Genomic DNA, 19735 nt, shown 5'->3' on the forward strand with positions numbered 1-19735 from the left:
CCCTTCCTCTGGCAGTGCATTTCACAAATATGCCATACTTTCTGTGTAAAAAAAGTTACCTCTCAAGTTTAAAGATTCGTGATTCAAGATTGTTTAATATCATTTCCCGTACACAAGTATAAAGAAAAACATAAGAATTGTTACTCTGGATCTGATGCAGCACAAAAGCCCCACGAAAGATAAATAACACAGTAATAAGAATTTAAAAACACTATTAGTATAAATACATAAGATAGCTTGTATACATTGATTGATTGTCTGTCAACAGAGTGATGCCAGGTTGCACATAAGGTGACTGACAAGAAATAATAAAGTAGTGGTGGAGTTAGTGTGTAGAGGGGTTGATTCACCTTCCTGCTTGGGGAAAGTGACGGCTTTTGAGTCTGGTGGTGTTGGTGTGGATGTCATGTAGCTCCTCCCTAATGGGAGTGGGAGAAACTGTCCATGGGGAGGGTTCTGGGATCCTTTATGATTTTACTGGCACTTTTCTGGCACCTTTCTGTATATATGTCCTTGATGGTGGGTATGCTGCAGGATGACATGAGTATGAATGTGCAAAGTCCAGCTCTCAATTGCCTCTTCAGAAAGTAGAGGTGTTTATGAGCTGTTGTGACTGTGTAGGATGTCTTCTTGGACCAGGTGTGTGATGTGGTCTCCCAGGAGTTTGAAACTGCTTGCAGTTTCCACTGCTGTGTCGCCCATGTCAATGGGATGCACGAGTTCTGCTGAAATTGATCATCTTCTTTGTCTTTCTGACATTTAGGAAGAGGTTATTCACCTAGCAACAGTCTCGACCTCTTCCAGTTCCTCTCTGTAGGCTGTCTCAGCACTGTTGGTGATGGGCCCTACCTCTGTCATGTAAGGTGTTCCCTCTGAACTTAAATCTATGTACTCTTGTGCTTAATTCCCCAAAACACGGAAAAAATACTATCCTATCCCTTCATGGTCTTATACACCTCTCTGTGATCAGTTCCAACCTCATTCACCTCTCCCTATAACTCAGTCCCTTAAGTCCTGGCAACTTGTAAATCTTGCCAATAACTGCATTCTTTCCAGTTCAATAATATCTTTCCAACAGCAGTGCAAACAACACTGAACATAATACACCAAGTGTAACCATTGCAGCATCCTGTACAACAGCACCATGGCCTCCCAACTCTTATACTCATTGCTGTGACTGATGAAGTCCAATGTGCCAAGAGCTTTTGTTACCACACAGGCTACCTGTGACTCCACTTTCAGTTAAGCTTGTACTTGCACTTGTCACATATCCCGTGAGTATGCTATTGAAATGATGTAATTGCCTGATGCCATTGGAATTATGTAATGGTCTCGTGCCATTAGAATGATGTAATTGTCTTGTGATAGTGGGGTGATGTGATATCATGTGATGACATGTTTCAACTAGTATAAAAGGGGAAACCGCAGTTGTTGCGTAGTTCGTTTTGGTGACTTCCGTTGGTAGTTAAGCCATCGGAGAAGAAGAAAGAGCGAGAGTGAAGAATCCCCAGCCCCGAACGAACCCTAAAAGGATTTGGGGTTATCCTGCAGCATTCGGCACAGTACGGGTGTGACATGTGGAATCGTTCACACGTGGCACGAATATTTTGTTCACCCTAAGATGGCAAGGGTTGTGCGATGATCACTTTGTTGAAAGGTCAGTTACATTGAGAAATCGTATTCTGCGTCATAACAAGGCATTGCGGCTGGGAGCTGCGTCAGCAGTGACATCTTTACTTTGGGGACTGTTTGAAAGCTGGTTTGGAAAGTCTCTCCTCTCGACTATTTTCAGGAATTTTTTGGACTTATTAAATTAACACCTTAAGACTTAAGTGCTTTAATAAGATCTGTTAAGAATTGTCTTTAAATTTGACCGTTTGATCACAAATGACACATAACGCTGTTACTATCCATCTTAAGTTAATTGTTTGTTTACTGTCCATGTTTTTGAGTAGAGGTTAATAAATGTTGTTTATTTTATAAAAACTTGACTCAAATTCATCTCTATTTTTACTGGTTATAACACACTCCAAGGTAGCCCTTTACACCATCACTCCATATTCATGTGAAAGTTCGACCTAGATTTGATCTTCCAAAATGCAATGCTTTGCACTTAGAAATACCGAAACATAGAAACATAGAAAACCTACAGCACAATACAGGCCCTTCGGCCCACAAAGCTGTGCCGAATATGTCCCTACCTCAGCACTACCCAGGCTTTTCCCATTGCTCTCTATTTTTTAAGCTGCATGTAGCCAGCCAAGAGTCTCTTAAAAGACACTTTCATTTCTACATCCACCACCACCACTGGCAGCCCATTCCACATACTCACCACTCCCTGCATAAAAAACTTAGCCCTGACATCTCCTCTGTACCTAATTCCATGCACCTTAAAACTATGCCCTCTCATGCTAGCCATTTCAGCCCGCATGATCAATGTCTCTCACTATCTTGGACACCTCTATCAAGTCACCTCTCATCCTCCATCGCTCCAAGGAGAAAAGGCCAAGTTCACTCAACCTATTCTCATAAGGCATGCTCCCCAATCCAGGCAACATCCTTGTAAATCTCCTCTGCACCCTTTCTATGGTTTCCACGTCCTTCCTGTAGTGAGGCGACCAGAATTGAGCAAAGTACTCCAAGTTGGGTCTGAGCAGGGTCCTATATAGCTACAACATTACCTCTCAGTGATGTTATCCAAATTGAACTCTATTTGACATTCTTCATCTCACATCCCCAGCTGATCAAGCTGCACCTGTAATTATTAATGATCTTCTTCATTATTTAGTATTAATCATGTCTTGTATGTTTTTATTCAAGATGACAAACATTAATTGGTCCAGCACCATCCCTCGAGGCACAACATTAATCATAAGAAACCAGACCAAGAAACTATCCTGAAATATCCTGTGAGTGCCCATGGTCAATATGGGTCATTATACAGTTCTCCCATTCTCAGCTGTGTTTGTTGCACATCAAGCAAACCTTCACGAGTGCAATGCCGAGAATGGGTCAAAGTTCAATGCTCTGAACAAGTTCATGCATCGACATTACTTCTTGGATGTTGCTCAAACGAGATCAAATTCTCTCAATGAAAGAATTCTACCTTTGACGTTGGGAACAGGAAGTGTGGCTGCCCTTTTCCGGGTGACCTTGTTTTGGTCCAACATTTCATCTCTGAACATGGATACGCTATGGTTTCCAAAACCTGGTCTCAACACTGTCATTTTTCAGACAAGGCCAGGATTAGCTGTTAATTCTAATAAGGGCCAACAGGGAGTAGCTGAAGAGAATAAGGGAATTTTCCACCTCTGCTCAAAGTTAAACCATTCAGCTTTAATCTTTGTGTGCTGCAATTTTCCCTCTTTCTCTGAGAGCATCAGGAGCATCAGTCTCACTGACCCAGTGACCCTTCTTCCCATGGGAATCCAGACAGTGAGTGTGGCAGACAAGAGCAAGTGAACCCATTTGGCCCAGTGCTGCCCTCCTCACACAGCCAGCAATCAGGGTCACCGACAGAGAGCGGGAGTGTGGACATGCTGGCTGAGCTTTAACTTGTAATCTGAAGCAGGGACGCTGGTTGTAGTTACTGCAATCTCCGGGGAAGATCAATTGAACCATTTTGGAAAGGTAGCATGACACGGACCTTATTGGTCTGTACATCTCATTGAATGATTATTGCATAGACATATTTTGTTATGTAAGTCTATCCACTCAGTGATGGCTGTCATCAATGACATACATCTCCCTCGAATCCATTACCCTATTTATTGCATTCAGTTCTGGTCATCCCAATATGGGAAGAATGGGGAGGCTTTAGAGAGGTAACAGAAGAGGTTTACCAGGATGCTGCATAAAGTTGACGGCAGGTGGGATAAGGAGCGACTGGATAAATCGGGTATATTTTCCCATGGTGAAAGTGTCTGATACTCGAGGGCATTCATTTAAGTTGAGGGGGCTAAGTTGAATGGAGATTTGCAGTGCATATGCTTCCACAAAGAATGGTGAATGCCTAGAATGTCCTGCCAGAGTTGGTAGTGGAGGCAAATATGTATTAGTTTTGTTCCTTTCCTATCTTAACAGAATCAAAATATCTCCGTACTTTTTCTGCTTGGGATACTATGGATTCAGAGATTAATGACCAGGGTTTGCATTATACAGTGGATGATCATTAATGAATGTCAATGATGCATTGTGCTCAGCTTCATTTAGGAGATTTGCCCCACTGGAGTTAATTATTTCATTACCTTCCACCAGTCTCTGACATCCTGAATGTCCTTGCAGCACAAAATTGCTTTACGATCGGCCACTTTAATCCTTTAAATATCTTTCCTCCAAAAGGAGGAAATCAAGGGGCTGAAACCAAATTATAGACTCCACCAGGAACTGGTTTTCAGAATTTTCCTTTTTGTAATCAAATAGAGATGTAGTCAGTCAAAACATATACCAAGCTTCAGAAGGAACTTTTGGAATATCAAAGCATAGGACTTATAAAAAAATACAGAGGCAGGGGGATGAAGCGAATGACAAGAAATTTATGTGAGAATTATGAAAAATTGGATGTTTTGATAACAAGACGGTTGGGGGCATGGAAAATATACTGAAGAATTACAAGTGGAAAGCTAAAAGAAGAGACAGAGAAATAGGGATAGAGGCACATGACACAAATCATGAGAATTTTAAATTGGACACAAGGTATCAAATTAGGGCAAGTAGAGATGGATAATCGATCAATGGATCCTGATGGTGTTTCTCAATTGTATCAATGAAAGTGATGTATATATTGCTGGCAAGGACAAAATTTGTTGCCCTTCTTCATTAGGAGAAGGCATTCCTGATGGGCTGCCTTCTCAACTGTCCAAAATTTGTGTTATGTATGTACAGTACTTCTGCAGTGACATTGGGCTGGAGGTTCCAGTATCCATAGCAGAGACAACAAAGAAACTATTCAGGATAATGAGTGACATTGGGGTGAGGAAGTGGAATCCAGCTCATCTTGTTCCCAAGTGCTGGTTTCTCTTGACCTTTGTGATGGTGCAAGTCATTTGTGTTAATGATGCTGCTGAAGAAGCCTTGCAGTGAATCTCGATTCCCCCCTCATCCAGATGGATTCCATCCAGGCTCAGACACTGTAACATGCTGTATTTCACTAACTGCAGTGCCATTGATATTATAATCAGCTGTGTAATCTATCCTTCAGCAGTTTTCTCCAGAGAGGGTAGAATAAATCTGCTGTTATTCCTCAGCCTCACTGACTCTCCAATTGTTATTCCCCAATTGGTCAGGTCATAGTTTGGACTGCAACTGCTTTTGGCAAAATAGCATAGAATAAAACTGAACTCAACGGTCCCAGGACTGGCCAAGTTCTGCCTTATTCCCATTTACTTCCTACCGAAGCAGTGGACCATGCATTGGGAGAATAGACACTAGGATGCTTAGATAGCCTGAGAGACATATCAGACAATGTTGTTATCTCACAGCTTCGGTGACCTGGATTCGGTTCTGAGTTTGTCCATGTGAAATTCATATGTTCTCTCTGGGACCATTGAGTTTCCCACTGATATTCTGTTTTCCTTGTACAGTGCAGATATGTTACTGTAAATTGTACCTTATTGCAATGAAGCAACAAAAGAATCAAAGGATGTTTGATGGCATGTGTGAGTAAAATGGAACCGGCATCAATGGGGTTACTCTGTTGGGAGCTTTTATGGACCTAATGGGCTGAATGGCCTCGTTAGGTGCTTACCTAAATAACAATTCCACAGTTTATGCTGTAATATTTGATTACTGACATCTTTCCAGTATAAAATTATGACAAATGATGATTATTTTCCTCCTGTAGAGGTGCGGAGATATCACGAACTGAGACGAAGTTAGTGTGAGATTTCTCTGATGGGATTCATGGGTCTTGAACATTGCATCATAGTTATTTAGTAAATATGTTTTTTTTTCCCCCCAGGAACCTCAGGCTGCAATGTCTGTGTTGTGGGAGATCAAACCTGTGATCCCGCTCAACACAATAAATGACCGAGCACTCAGAAAGGAAAACCCTTCCTCCAGGCAATGATGCTGCCTGACTTGGATTCACTATTGTAGATATTCAATCAACTGGACAGCTCCTGACATACCCACTAAAGATGGAGTCAGCTGATTCTTTTCTGCTGATGGAAGGAAGATTCTACCTGCTACTGCCAATTAGATCTGAGCTGGCACTGAGCTGCCTATCTACAGAACAAAGATAGAATGGATCAGAATGGTGCAAGGGTGGTTATATTGAAGTGAGGTCCAGTGTTGCTCAGTAAGGTGAGTTATTAGAGTCAGTGATATGTCATGATTGCAAATAGGTAGATTTTCTTATGCACATTGACTAAGGAGAGGAAGTAGATTGCTCAGCCCTTTGAACCTGCTCTGCCATTCAATCACATTATGGTTGATCTTGCTGTAACCTTAAAGCCCCATTACTCCATGTTCCAATAACTTTTCACCCTCTTACTGATTTTACAATGTGATTTGAATCTGTTTCCACAGCTTTCTGAGAAAATGAGATCCCAAGGTTTGTGATTCTCTGAGAGAGAAGCAACCATTGATTCACATCTGTCCTAAATAGCCAGAACCTGAATTTTAAACATGAACACCATGTTGTAGATGCTCCTACATGAGGAAACATCCTGTCCATAGCCACTCTGCAGAGATCCCTCCAGAGACAATGATCCAATTAGTTTCCCTCTCAGCCTTCAAAATTCCAGTGGATACAGGCCTCACTTTCCCTCACAAGATGACCTATACATCAGTGTAGTGAATCTAGTAAAAGAGGATAAATGAGAGGGAAATGTCTGTTCCTGCTTCTTGCTAGTTGGCTGATGGTGCAGTGGCATCTGTACCAGACTTCAAGGTGAGTCGTCTCTAGTTTGAATCCATCTGGCCCCTTGTTCACTTTACATCCGTGCTGCATTGAGCGTCGAGCTACCAACTTGGCCTCATTAAAAACAGGCACGTGGTGAAGAAACTGCAAAGAGTATTTTCAGTACAGCAGATGATATCTCACCAGTACTTCTTTCAACAGAAACACAGATTGCTGTATTCAGATAAGCTACCTGGATCTGATAGATAAGACACCTGGACCAGATTGACTGCAACCCAGGTTTCAGAAAGACGTAGTTGATAAGATTATTGAGTTGAGGCATTAGTAGTGATCCTTCAAGAATCATTAGATTATGTAATATTTTTGGAAGAGCAGAAAATTATAAATGTTACTCCACTCCTTAAGAAGGGAAGAATGCAAAAAACAGGAAATTATAGGCCAGTTAGTCTGACTTCAGAGGTTGGCAAAATGTTACAATCCATTATTAAAAATGAGTTTTGGGTGCTTGGAGACACTTGATAAAATAGGCGAAAGTCAGCATGGTTTTCTGAAAGGGAATTCTTGCCTGTGAAATCTGTTTGAATTCTTTGAGGAAATAACAGGTAGGATGGAGAAAAGAGAGTTAGGGTAAGTTTTTTTACTTGGATTTTCAGAAGCGTTTAAGGAGGTGCCACACATGACGCTGATAAACAAGATAAGATCCCATATTATTACAGGACAGATACTAGCATGGACAGTAGATTGGTTGACTGGCAGGAGACAAAGAGGGAGAATAAAGGGGACCTTTGGTGATTGCTGGTGACTAGTGGTGTTCCACAGCAATCAATGTTGGGACCACATCTTTTCACATTATATGTCAATGGTTTAGATGATGAAATTGATAGATTTATAGCCAAGTTTGTGGATGATACAAAGATAGGTGGAGCGGCAGGTAGTGTTGAGGATGCAGATAGTATAGAGAAGGACTTGGACAGATTAATTAAGAAAATGGGCAAAGAAGTGACAGATGGAATACAGTTTAGGGACATATATGGTCATACACTTCTGTCGACTATTTTCTTAATGGGGAACAATTTTAGAAATTAAACATGCAAAGAAACCTGGGAGTCTCAGAGCAGGAATCCCAAAAGATTAAGTTGTAGGTTTCGAGTACAGGAGCAGGGAGGTACTACTGCAGTTGTACAAGGCCTTGGTGAGACCACACGTGGAGTATTGTGTGCAGTTTTGGTCCCCTAATCTGAGGAAAGACATCCTTGCCATAGAGGGAGTACAAAGAAGGTTCACCAGATTGATTCCTGGGATGGCAGGACTTTCATATGAAGAAAGACTGGATGAACTGGGCTTGTACTCGTTGGAATTTAGAAGATTGAGGGGGGATCTGATTGAAACATATAAGATCCTAAAGGGATTGGACAGGCTAGATGCAGGAAGATTGTTCGCGATGTTGGGTAAGTCCAGAATGAGGGGCCACAGTTTGAGGATAGAGGGGAAGCCTTTTAGGACTGAGATTAGGAAAAACTTCTTCACACAGAGAGTGGTGAATCTGTGGAATTCTCTGCCACAGGAAACAGTTGAGGCCAGTTCATTGGCTATATTTAAGAGGGAGTTAGATATGGCCCTTGTGGCTACGGGGGTCAGGGGGTATGGAGGGAAGGCTGGGGCGGGGTTCTGAGTCGGATGATCAGCCATGATCATAATAAATGGCGGTGCAGGCTCGAAGGGCCGAATGGCCTACTCCTGCACCTATTTTCTATGTTTCTATGTTTCTATGTAATGCTGGGACTTTATAAGACATTGGTCACACTGCATGAGGAATATTGTGAGCAGTTTGGGGTCCCTTATCTGGAAATTTATATGCTGTCATTGGAGAGAATGTTCACGAGAATGATCTCTAGAATGAAAGGGTTAAAATACGTGTTGAGTTTGATGGGTCTGGACATGTACTTGCTGGAGTTTTGAGGAATAGGGGTGGGGGGTGGTGTCGCAATCCCATTGAAACCTGTTGAATATTGAAAAGCTGAGCAGAGTGGATGTGATGAGGATGTTTCCAATAGAGGGAGAATCTGGGACCAGAGAGCAGAGCCTCAGATTACAAGGATGTCACTTTAAAACAGAGCTGAGGAATTTTTTTAGCCAGAGAGAGGTGAACATGTGAAATTCATTACCCGAGACACTGTGGAGTCCATGTTAACGGGTATATTTAAAGCAGAGATTGATAGGTTCTTGATGAATAAGTGCATCGAAGTGTACAGGGAGAAGACAGGCAAATGGGGTTGAGAAGGATAATTAATCAACAATGGCAGGGCAGACTCGATGGGCCAAATGATCTAATTCAACTACTATGTCTTCTATAGTTATTGATGAAGCAGCAGGTGGAATGTACAGCATCAAGAAATGCTGCATTGATATCCTGGGACTGGGATGTTTGATATAGAATAACCACAACATCTTATTCTGGTGAGATATGATTCCAGTCACTGCTATGTTTTCCTCATGATATCCATTGATTTTAGTGTTACCAGGACTTGATGGCATGTTTGAGAACAAACGGACACTAATGGGGTTGCTCTTTTGGGAGCTGGCATGGTCCCAATGTGCTGAATGGCCTCATGATTTATTTTCATAAATTCCACTATAAGACCATAGGACAGAGGAGCAGACACCGGCCATTCGGCTCATTGAGTCGGTAGCACTATTCGATCGTTGCTGATTTGTTATCCCTCTCAAACCCATTCTTCTGCCTCCTCCCTGTAACCTTTGACACGTTTTCTAATCAAGAAAATATCAACCTCCATTTTATGTAGCGGGCTGTTCGGGAGGGAAAGAATGGATCAAAGTAGGAACGGGGTTCGGGAAATAAATGCGATAGCGCTGTAAATGGAGATAGTTTGAGAGTTCAGCCTAGGAAGCATTTGTTGGGGGTAGGAAGGAGAAGAGAGAGGACGAGAGTGCGGCTGAGGCAGTAGGGGAAGGGGGATCAGGAACTAATGTGAAACAAATCCTTAACTATTCTGTCTCTGGACTCTTGCATCCGCACACTATCACCCAAAAGATAGTCGAGGAACAGGTTTAAACTTCTGACTGGGCAATTTTCATCCCTTGTGACCCAACCATTTCAGATAACCAGACTTTCTAGTTTGTGTCAATATTGGTCTCTTCTGACGAAGCCTCATTAGCTCAGAACATAACTACAATTTATTCCTCTCTCCGCCAATGCTGCCCAGGAGCCTGGAAATTTGCAGCCCCGATTATGTTCATTTCCTGTATTAACTTTCCCAAAGCCAACTGTTTCGTTCTGATTTTACACCGCAGCCTTACAGTCAACCCATCACCCTATCCCCGATTCTCAACAATGGAACTTCCTTCCCAAGCTGCCGCACAGATTTCCTAAACTTCACCATGCCAGGTCACGAACCAGAGCCGACAGACGAATCAACTCCCTCTTCCCTCCTCCCACACAGTGTCACGAAAGATGACGAAACGCACACACTGGAATCGTTCCTGCACTGATCATATTTATTGGTAATTAATTATCGTCAGTTAGTCTAATTACGAGAAGGAATCACAAAACATTTATTAATCATTCTAATTAATCCAAACCCAGTTTCAGAGAAAACCAAATATCGCCTGAAATTTCCAGAAGACAAGTAACTGTCCGCTTTAACACCGTGTAGCCTCTCAGCAGGAAAAAGAACATAATCAGCCTCGGGTACAAATATTCCAACATCAAAGTGGAAACTACAGAGAGCGGAACAGAAGGGAAGTACCGGGAAGAGCGAGTGAGAGTGGTAGAGATGAAAGATACAAGGCCATGATCACCCGTTAATCGGGAACAAACAAGGCCGAAGCCGCGCTCTGTTTAACAGCTGGATTGTGTGACTGTTGCGGATATTGTCGAGGCTGCTCCTTGTTGAACTGAGCAGGAGTACCTCTTCCCACTGCTCCAGTCTGCGCCGGGCACCGTCAGGTAGCTGCTGAGACTGAAGGTTTTGTCCGCGTTCTGAGTCACTCCGCTGGTTTGCACCTCACTGCTCGTCGGACGGTCGTTCACTGTCCAGCTGACGACAGGGAATCCGATCGACAATTTACTGACCAGGCAAACTAAGGTGCCCGATCCTTTAGCGGAGATCTCCTCGGCTGACGGCCCAAGTAGTTTCACTGACGGGTCTGGGAGCTGCCGATCTGCAACGGGAACAAGAAATAACGTGTTTCAAGTCGCAGAGGAGCTCTCGTCATTTCACAGTTTGACAGAAGCGTAATTAAGTTTTCAACTTCATTGAGTTGAGCCCAGAGTCTCACCGAGGGACAAGACAGTGCCCATGGAGGACGGTGCATGAAGGTCAACACGGAAAATCTAGAAATCTACTGTAACCGGTGAGGCTGTTGGTCTTTGAGTCATTCCCGGAGTTGAGAGACACACTGGCATCAAAGCGCCCCAGAGTAGTTTAATGTGCCCACTCTCGATGCCATCAGTGACACATTCCTCCTCTTCCCTCCGGTCCGCCCACCCATCATTAATGAGAATATATATGTTACAATCTGCTCTGCCCCAGTGGGCGAGGGCACTAAATGCGCGGTCCTGAGCTCCATGGAGCGGGTCAGGGTAAGACCGCTCTGTGACCTGTGATAATGTCGAACGATTCGGCTCCCACTCACATGGGGGACGGGAGGCTGGATTCTCCGCAGAATCTGAGCACTGGCCACAGTCGGTGTAGTGACCGGGATCGATGAGCAACGGTTCCTGGGAAGGAGCAGCTCTCACGTGAATCGGTGGCAGGAGAGAGAAGGCAAGGACTGGGCAGTGGGAGAGGGTCTTTTAAGGGATGGGTGCTGGAGGAGAGTTCCGCCCTCACTGGGAGGGCAGGACGTTTCGCTGGAAAATTCGAATTAATAACTTGAAACTTGTTGTTCTGCTGTGTTTGCAACTATGGGCTGTCTTCAGCCGGCAGTGCCCTATCCCCACGGACAACTTTGGCCCCACTTTAGGAAGATGGATCCCTTCACGTTCGTTCCAATTAAACCAACACAAAAACAGACAAACTAAAACTAGGGCAGAAGTAAAACGAATGAACAGAAAGTTTGTCCGAATCATGGTTTGTCAGAAAACACAACCGGGAAGAGTAATGCTTCATTAGAGTACGGAAACAATTCTCCGAACCCAACTCTATCGATTAAAACTGACACTGCTCGCGAACACGATTAGACTGTAAATCAACACTTTCATTGTAAAATTCGCTAGGTAATTATAACGTATAACTTGTTAATTGACGGGTGACCGTACTTATGGCGTGGTCGCCGCAGGAGATGTTTATCGGACACTTACCTGTAACAAAGAACTTGGTCCCTTGGCCGAACACGAATGAGTAGCTACCACCCGCGTAAAACCACTTTCCGCAGTAATAGACGGCAGCGTCATTCATCTCCACGTTTTTTATGATTAACTGGTAAACGGTGCCGGCGCCGTTGGATGTCGATGTGAAACGGTCGCTGCTAAACCCAGGCCCGTAGGTCGGGGCGCTGAGCGAGTGATGGTAGTACAGGATCCATTGTGGAACTGTTCCCGGTGTCTGCTTGTACCAACCTACATAATAGCCATCCTTTGTTCCGACGTTACAACTCAGCGTGGCCGTGGCTCCTGGACTCACCGACACGGTCGGAGGCTGAGTCAGAGTCTGGGACTCTCCAGCTGTGAAAAATCAGAAATTCAACTTTAACCATTGACTCTTTAATGTGACCCCAAGACCCACCTCAGCAACCAGTGACAGTACTTACAGCCCAGCCACACTGCTAGAGACCAGAAAAAGCACAGCGTCCGCATCGTTACTGCCCGTCAGCTTCCTGCCTCCTGTCTGTAGGTGGATCTGTGACTGACTGGCCGCCGCTGCCAATGGAGCCCAGTTATAGAGCCATTCACACCGGGGAGGAAATCGATGCAAATCAGAGTGACTGACACTGACCAACCAGAGCGGGGTTCGGAAACCCTCCCATATACTGTCACATACCATCGGGTTGAGGCGGCGACATTGTTCGCAACTGACTGATCTGTTAAAAACAATTTGCGAATGAAAAAGTGATTCATTAACATTTCCCAAACTATGCCTTCATTTCCCTGATTCCTTCCTTCAGTAACAGATGCCCCTCACACCTCCAGTGACAACAGGACAGGACTGTGCAAGCTGTTGAAGGGTCTCGGCCCGAAACGTTGCCAGTACTGTTTTCCATAGATGCTGCCAGGCCTGTTGGGTTCCTCCAGCATTTCGCGTGTGTTGCTTGGATTTCCAGCATCTGCGGATCTTATCTGGTTTGTGATAGAGCAGTGCAGGCTTCCTGTTCCCACATCAGTCATTCAGTCATGGAGTTCAAACCCAGTTTGGCAGTTTGAGGGGTTGAATTCGTTCTAACTGTCGGGATTTAGATCAGTGCGGAAAGTATTGACTATGAATGTAAGAATTGAAAGGTTTATTCTTGTAAATGTTTTTTTCAGTATGAGTAACGTTTATTTTAATGTGAAATCTAACTTGTGCGACCCCAGTTTAGCGCTACTGGAGCGGGAGAAGCCGGACTGGGTGTGAAAGCCCCTCAATTATTGTAGCAGTGTATCACCGAGGGGGCCCCGTGAGTGGCAACAGCCCTATTAGCTTTAAGGAATGGAAAGGACAGTACTGAAAACATTGGCCATGAATGTAAGAATGAAATGACATTACATTTAATTTTTGTAAATACTTTTTATTATGAATAAAGTTGATTTTGATGTAAAATAACCTGTCTGACAGACTGCGCCGGGCCGGTATATCCCAATTACGGAGAGAGTACCTGGACCCTGGACAACGGGAAGTAGGGACAATTGGCGTTGCTCTGGTATTTGTCAAGGCTCGACAAAACTGGAACAAGAGGAACGAAGTAAAGTGCCATCACAATGAAACTCTAATTAGCGGGAACGTGCATATTTACGAGCACGATTGTCGAACCTGTTCCGCAGCCCGCCTTTGAGGACGCGCAGTCCCTGCGTCAGAGCCCGTGGTTGTGACATGTACTACCGAAAGGCCACAGGCAGCACAGCCTCCCGGAATTTGCTGTCCTCCGTCCCCAGGCGACAGCGAGCGGGAGAGTCAGGACCAAACAATGGCCTGGAGGAGCTGACTGGCTCCATCCATTCTTTCGTATCAAATAAAAATGTCAGAACCGATAGTTTACGATACACGGCTTCGAGGGACCTGCTGGAAATGCACAATGCTATGCTTCTAACTGGCGCTTGGCAGACTCCATGAAAACGGGTATTCACCTTTTTTTTAATATAAAAAAAGGGCATCCAGAGCTTTATAGCTGACCTGCTAGAAAATTCTACTTTCAAACTTTTCACGTTTAAACACTGATCAAAAGCGAAATACAGCAGAAACAATTCTGATGGTGTCCGCTGGAGAGAGAAACAGGGTTCCAATATCTGACTCTCATCAGAGACAATGATATCTTTTATTATATTTCGAAGGTCAGTTGCGTTTCAGCTATCAATCAGTCTTTTCATTTGAAACAGCGTAGTATGGTGTTCATATCTACCCAATGGGAACTGATTTCTAAACGGAGCTTTCTGATGAAACTGAAAAGCTTGAGCATGTAGATATTTGAAAGAAGATGTGCTGGAGATTTTGGAAAGCATCAAGTTGTGTAAGTCTACGGGACCGGACTAGATGTGCCCCAGGCAACTGTGGGAGGCGAGGGAAGAGATTGCTGAGCCTCTGGCGATGATCTTTGCATTACCAATGGGGATGGGAGTGGTTCCGGAGGATTGGAGGGTTGCGGATGTTGCTTCATTATCCAAGAAAGCGAGTATAGATAGCCTAGGAAATTATAGACCAGTGAGTCTTACTTCAGTGGTTGGTAAATTGATGGAGAAGATCCTGAGATGCAGGACTTATCAACATTTGGAGAGGCATAATATGATTAGGAATAGTCAACATGGCTTTGTGAAAGGCAGGTCGTGCCTGACAAAGCTGACTGAATTTTTTGAGGATGTGACTAAACACACTGATGAAGGTAGAGCAGTAGATGTAGTGTATATGGATCTTAGCAAGGCATTTGACAAAGCACCCCATGCCAGGCTTATTGAGGAAAAAGAAGGCATGGGGTCCGAGGGGACATTCCTTTTTGGATCCAGAACTGGTATGCCCGTGGAAGGCAAAAAGTGGTTGTAGATGGGTCATATTCTGCATGGAGGTCAGTGACAAGTGGTGTGCCTCATCGATGTGTTCTGGGACCCTTACTGTACATGATTTTTATGAATGATCTGGATGAGGAAGTGGAGGGATGGGTTAGTAAATATGCTGATGACACAAAGGTTGGGGGTTTTGTGCATAGTGTGGTGGGATGTCAGAAGATACAGTGGGAGATTAATATGATGCAAAGCTGGGCTGAGAAGTGGCAGATGGAGTTCAAATAAGGTAAGTGTGAGGTGATTCATTTTGGTAGGTGAAATATGATGGTAGAATGTAGTATTAATAGTAAGACTCTTGGCAGTGTGGAGGATCAGACGGATCTTGATGTCTGAGTCCATAGGGCACTCCAAGCTGCTGCGTAGGTTGACTCTGTGGTTAAGAAAGCATATAGTGTATTGGCCTTCATCAGTCGTGGGATTAAGTATAAGAGCTGAGAGGTAATGTTGCAGCTCTATAGGACCCTGGTCAGACCCCACTTGGAGTACTGTCCTCAGTTCTGTTCGCCTCACTACAGGAAGGATGTGGAAACCAGAGAAGGGTGCAGTGGAGATATGCAAGGATGTTGCCTGGATCGGGCAGGATGCCTTATGAGAACAGGTTGAGTGAACTCGGCCTTCTTTCCTTGGAGCGATGGAGGATAAGAGGTGACGTGATAGAGGTGTGAAGGGTGATGAGAAGCATTGATTGTGTGGATAGTCAGAGGCTTTTTCCCAGAGCTGAAATGGCTAGCATGAGTGAGCACAGTTTAAGGTGCTTGGAAGTAGGTACAGAGGAGATGTCAAGGGTAAGTCTTTATGCAGTGAGTGCTGAGTGCATGGAATGAGATGCCAGCGATGATGGTGGAGGCGGATATGATAGGGTCTTTTAAGAGATGCCTTGACAGGTACATGGAGCTCAGAAAAATAGAATGCTATGGGTAACCCTAGGTAAATTCTGAGGTAAGGACATGTTTGGCACAGTTTTGTGGGCCAAAGGGCTTGTATTGTGCTCTAGGTTTTTCTATGTTTCTATGGTTCTATGAATGAATTCACAGCATTTTGCTGTAAAGGCTGCTTTTTTGTGGCTCTTTTGAATGACTGCTTACTTTTCTTTCAGTCACATTGTGTAAACTTTCAGAAATGAAAGCCACTTCTAAACATGTCTGCCAGCACTTTACAGGAGTGATGGTTTGTGAGCTTTTTACATTTCATTACTCATTGATAAATCTGGAAAGCCCCATGCAATTGGAGAAGAACAGATTTAGCCAGCTGAAAGGAAGCTTCTGAGTACAGTTTTGCATAAATCACCAGGCCAAATAATTGAAGCCAGTGACAACTCTGTTAAAAGATGAATAAATGAAATATCTGAGAATGTGGAGGACACAGTGGGCAACAGAATCTGTTCTTCTTGTTTGTCTACTGCATAGAGCCTTTGTTGAAATGCAAACCCTATTCCTCTAGTTTTGAAATGGACCTGGACCAACCTTTGATTCATCTGGGAATCCAAGATGGAGTGAATAAGACTGATCACAATGCATAAGTCCTTAGACAACTGAGGCAATAACATATGTAATGTCGTCCTCACCCTGATGAGGATATTCATTTGTGGTTGCTTTCGACTCTCTGTGGAAGACTCTAAGTATGTGGGCACCAGGTACCACTATCAAAGTTTTCTCTATTCCTGGTGTTGAGAAGGACAAGTATGGCACCTTTGTCACACAATGTCCCAGTCAGCTGGACGCTCGCTGCAGCCACTTGTAAGGGCTTGGTGGGGAAGGACCACAGTGGAGGGTTCTTCCACGAAGGGAAAGGGAGAGACCAGGTTGGTGAAGAAGCTCCAGAATTGTTGCACTCAGTATACCCCCCAGGAAAGGGCATAAGTGGGAACGGTGTTATTGGCTTGAAGGAATTTAATTGAACACTACTTAACACCTTTTAAAAAAAATGACAAGGCATTGCATGGTTTATTCTTCTGAATATTTTTATGAATATAGATGCTACCTGGCCTGCTGAGTTCCTTCAGCAATTTGTGTGTGTTGCTGTCACAATATGTGCTGGCAATGTTGGAACCCAAGTGCAAAGGAAACACAGAGTCCAATGAAGAGATGACAACCAGAGTTTATTCATAAAAATTCCAACAGAACATCAGTGGCTTGGGCAAGCCGCACCGCGAGATGTAATATTCTCAAAACAAGAACCCCACAACTAGCGCTAATTGGGCCTCTGCTTAAATATTACAAGCAAGATGGAATCCCTGAGCCTTAGCAAGTTTAATCATCAAACACCCAGAGACTGCGTTGTAGAGAGTAAGTTGCTCAGAAAGAAAAACACAAGGAACTCATAAATGATTAGCAAGAATTAAGCAATTAAGCTGCTCTTAGAAACCTCAGAGCCCAACACTCTCCGGCTTGTCAGACAAGCCTGAAGAGCTCATTACAAAGTCATATAATAAGGCTGGTGTTTCAAGTGTAGATTTTTCTTGTTAATCAAGACAGTCTGATAAAAGAGGATCTGGCAGGGAATCTCAGAGCAATGGGAATGGACACTCCAGGCAATGTGAGACCTCAGGAGCTTTCCTGTTTTCTGGACAATGATGGGTACAGGAGGTGTTTTCAGCTGGAAGAACAGATCCTCTGGGATTTGGAGCTTGAGCGACAGCAATCCATCCACAAGGCTGAATGTTTCTTGTGCAGCAGGTTTCAGGAGCTGGTCATCCTGCAGCTAATGTGAGTGCATGAAGCAGGGAGACTGGCAGATCACCAGGCAGACTGAAGTGCAGGCAGGTGGGTCAGCAGATCCTTGAGGACTTCCTGCTCTCTCACTGTATGATATTCAGTGTACTGATTGATGATAGTCTTCCTCTAAGGACCTAAGCATAACCAGACAAGTGGGTTCACAGTGCAGGCAGAGGAACAAAAAGAAGAATAGTTCTTAATTTGAAGAGCAGAAAATCCAACTGTATATCAAACAAATAGGCTACCTAGCCCACGTGCCAACAATGATGTCAAGTTAAACTGAACCAATCTGCTTCCACCAGGTTGATATCCCTGTTATATTCCTTTGGCTGCTGCAGTTTCCTTCCACGTGTCAAAGGGGTGCAGGTTGGTAGATTAACTAGCTGCTATAAATTGCCCCAGGAGTGTCAGTGAGTGGAAGAATCTGATGTAAATTGAAGAGAATGTGAAGGGAAGAAAATGTAATTGAATGGGATTAGTGCAGGGTTAGAGCAAATGCAGATTTGATGGACAGTACAGACATGATGGGACGAGGGGTCTGTTTACAAACTCTAGGTATGCTGCATATTATACAGTGAATGTGAAGCAAGACTTTGCAAATGCAGTCAGAATTTAAGGAAGCTGTAGGAAGATTAGGAAGCAGGAGAAGAATGGTGAGAATCTCTGGATTAATTCCCCTTCTTCACTCTGTTGGTGCTGTAAGGTGCAGGTAAATGTTAGCCTGAGGATATAGTGCAGGAGGGCAGCTGCAGATCCATGGGTGACTGAGATCAGTTCATGGGTGGGTTTGTGTGTGTGTATGGGTGGGGGTGGGGTTGTAGTCAGCTCAGGCCAGACTGTGCGACCAGAGCTGTGACCAGCATCCTCATAGGATATTTCACTGGAGTAGGAGGGAATGAGAACATGGGAAAGTAGCAGTGTGGAGGATAAAAGCTGGAAAGAGGAATAAAGAGAGATAAGTAGTTCCAGAGCAGAAATAAACATTTTTTCACAAAGGTCAAATAATTACAAAATACAAGAAGCTCCACACAAGATTCATAATGTGTGCAATTTCAAAAAGGTTATTAAACAAGACTGATGAACAGTGTTGGTTGATAATGTTGTGATAACTTCCATCCAGTCAGCTTTGTGGGATCTGATGTGGCAAATGAGGCTAATGTGAGAACCACAGACTCTTCTGGGGATGAGGAAGGAGGAGGTCGACAGGTGAGGAGTGTGCAGTCTGTGAGAATTTCTGCTCTCTCCACTACTGATACAGGAACTCAATATGTTCCTGGTCCAGGGTCTCGAAGTTGTTCCTTCTCAAAACCAAATGCTCCTTTTTGACTTGATTGATTAGAGGCCCTAGAGTCCAGGAGTCAGTGAGGATATTGCATTTCTTCAAAGGGGCTTTGAGCACATATTTGAATCTTGTTCTCTCTTCTCCTATTAAACACTTCCCATGGCAGAGCTCAGAATATGAGTTATGTTTGAACAGTATGGACTCAAATATCTGAACAACCTGTCCTGTCCAACATACAAAATTCCATGTATCTACGCTGTTACGTACCCCGTAACTGGGTTGCCAAACCAGCAGAACTGGAACGCTTGTTGGAGTCTGGATTACTAGGGACTAATAAAGTTTTATTGAAGAAATAAGTAATACAGTACACTAATCGTAAGGATATCAATGTAACAGGTTAGCAATGATAATACACACATATACACAGAACTAGGGTAATAGGAATCAACCAAGCTCTATCGCAGTCTTGGGGTAAAATGATCAGTCTTAAGTGAAGCAGAGTTCAGTTCAGTTTAGTGCAGTTCACAGTAATCGCTGTTGTCGTACCGTTGGAGAGAGAGAGAGAGAGATGCACTTTGGTTTCAGGCAGACCTTTTGATGTCTTCGCAGTTGGTTTTGGGCAGACCTCTTGATGTTTTCTAATCCCGCTGTGGTCACCGACTGTGACC

General features: G+C 43.9%; 1 protein-coding gene across 1 annotated transcript; it reads right to left on the reverse strand.

Annotated features, from left to right (window-relative positions):
* Positions 1-10357: 10357 nt before the first annotated feature.
* On the reverse strand, positions 10358-12745 carry LOC140187954 (immunoglobulin lambda-1 light chain-like). Its single transcript, XM_072243808.1, has 3 exons — positions 12635-12745; positions 12186-12548; positions 10358-11044 (listed from the first exon to the last, which is right to left on the reverse strand). The coding sequence occupies exons 1-3, from the start codon at positions 12678-12680 to the stop codon at positions 10722-10724; spliced, it is 732 nt and encodes a 243-aa protein (XP_072099909.1). The 5' UTR covers positions 12681-12745; the 3' UTR covers positions 10358-10721.
* Between the last annotated feature and the right edge of the window lie 6990 nt (positions 12746-19735).

The sequence above is a fragment of the Mobula birostris genome, chromosome 26 (genome assembly GCF_030028105.1).
Source record: "Mobula birostris isolate sMobBir1 chromosome 26, sMobBir1.hap1, whole genome shotgun sequence".
Taxonomy (NCBI): domain Eukaryota; kingdom Metazoa; phylum Chordata; class Chondrichthyes; order Myliobatiformes; family Myliobatidae; genus Mobula; species Mobula birostris.

Bases quoted from the DNA above. Each gene is read 5' to 3' on its own strand.
- LOC140187954 (XM_072243808.1), bottom strand. From the start codon at position 12,680: ATGCGGACGCTGTGCTTTTTCTGGTCTCTAGCAGTGTGGCTGGGCT. The intron at 12,549-12,634 runs GTAAGTACTGTC...GATTTTTCACAG, and splicing joins TCTAGCAGTGTGGCTGGGCT to CTGGAGAGTCCCAGACTCTG. The intron at 11,045-12,185 runs GTAAGTGTCCGA...TTCCCGTTGCAG, and splicing joins GACCAAGTTCTTTGTTACAG to ATCGGCAGCTCCCAGACCCG.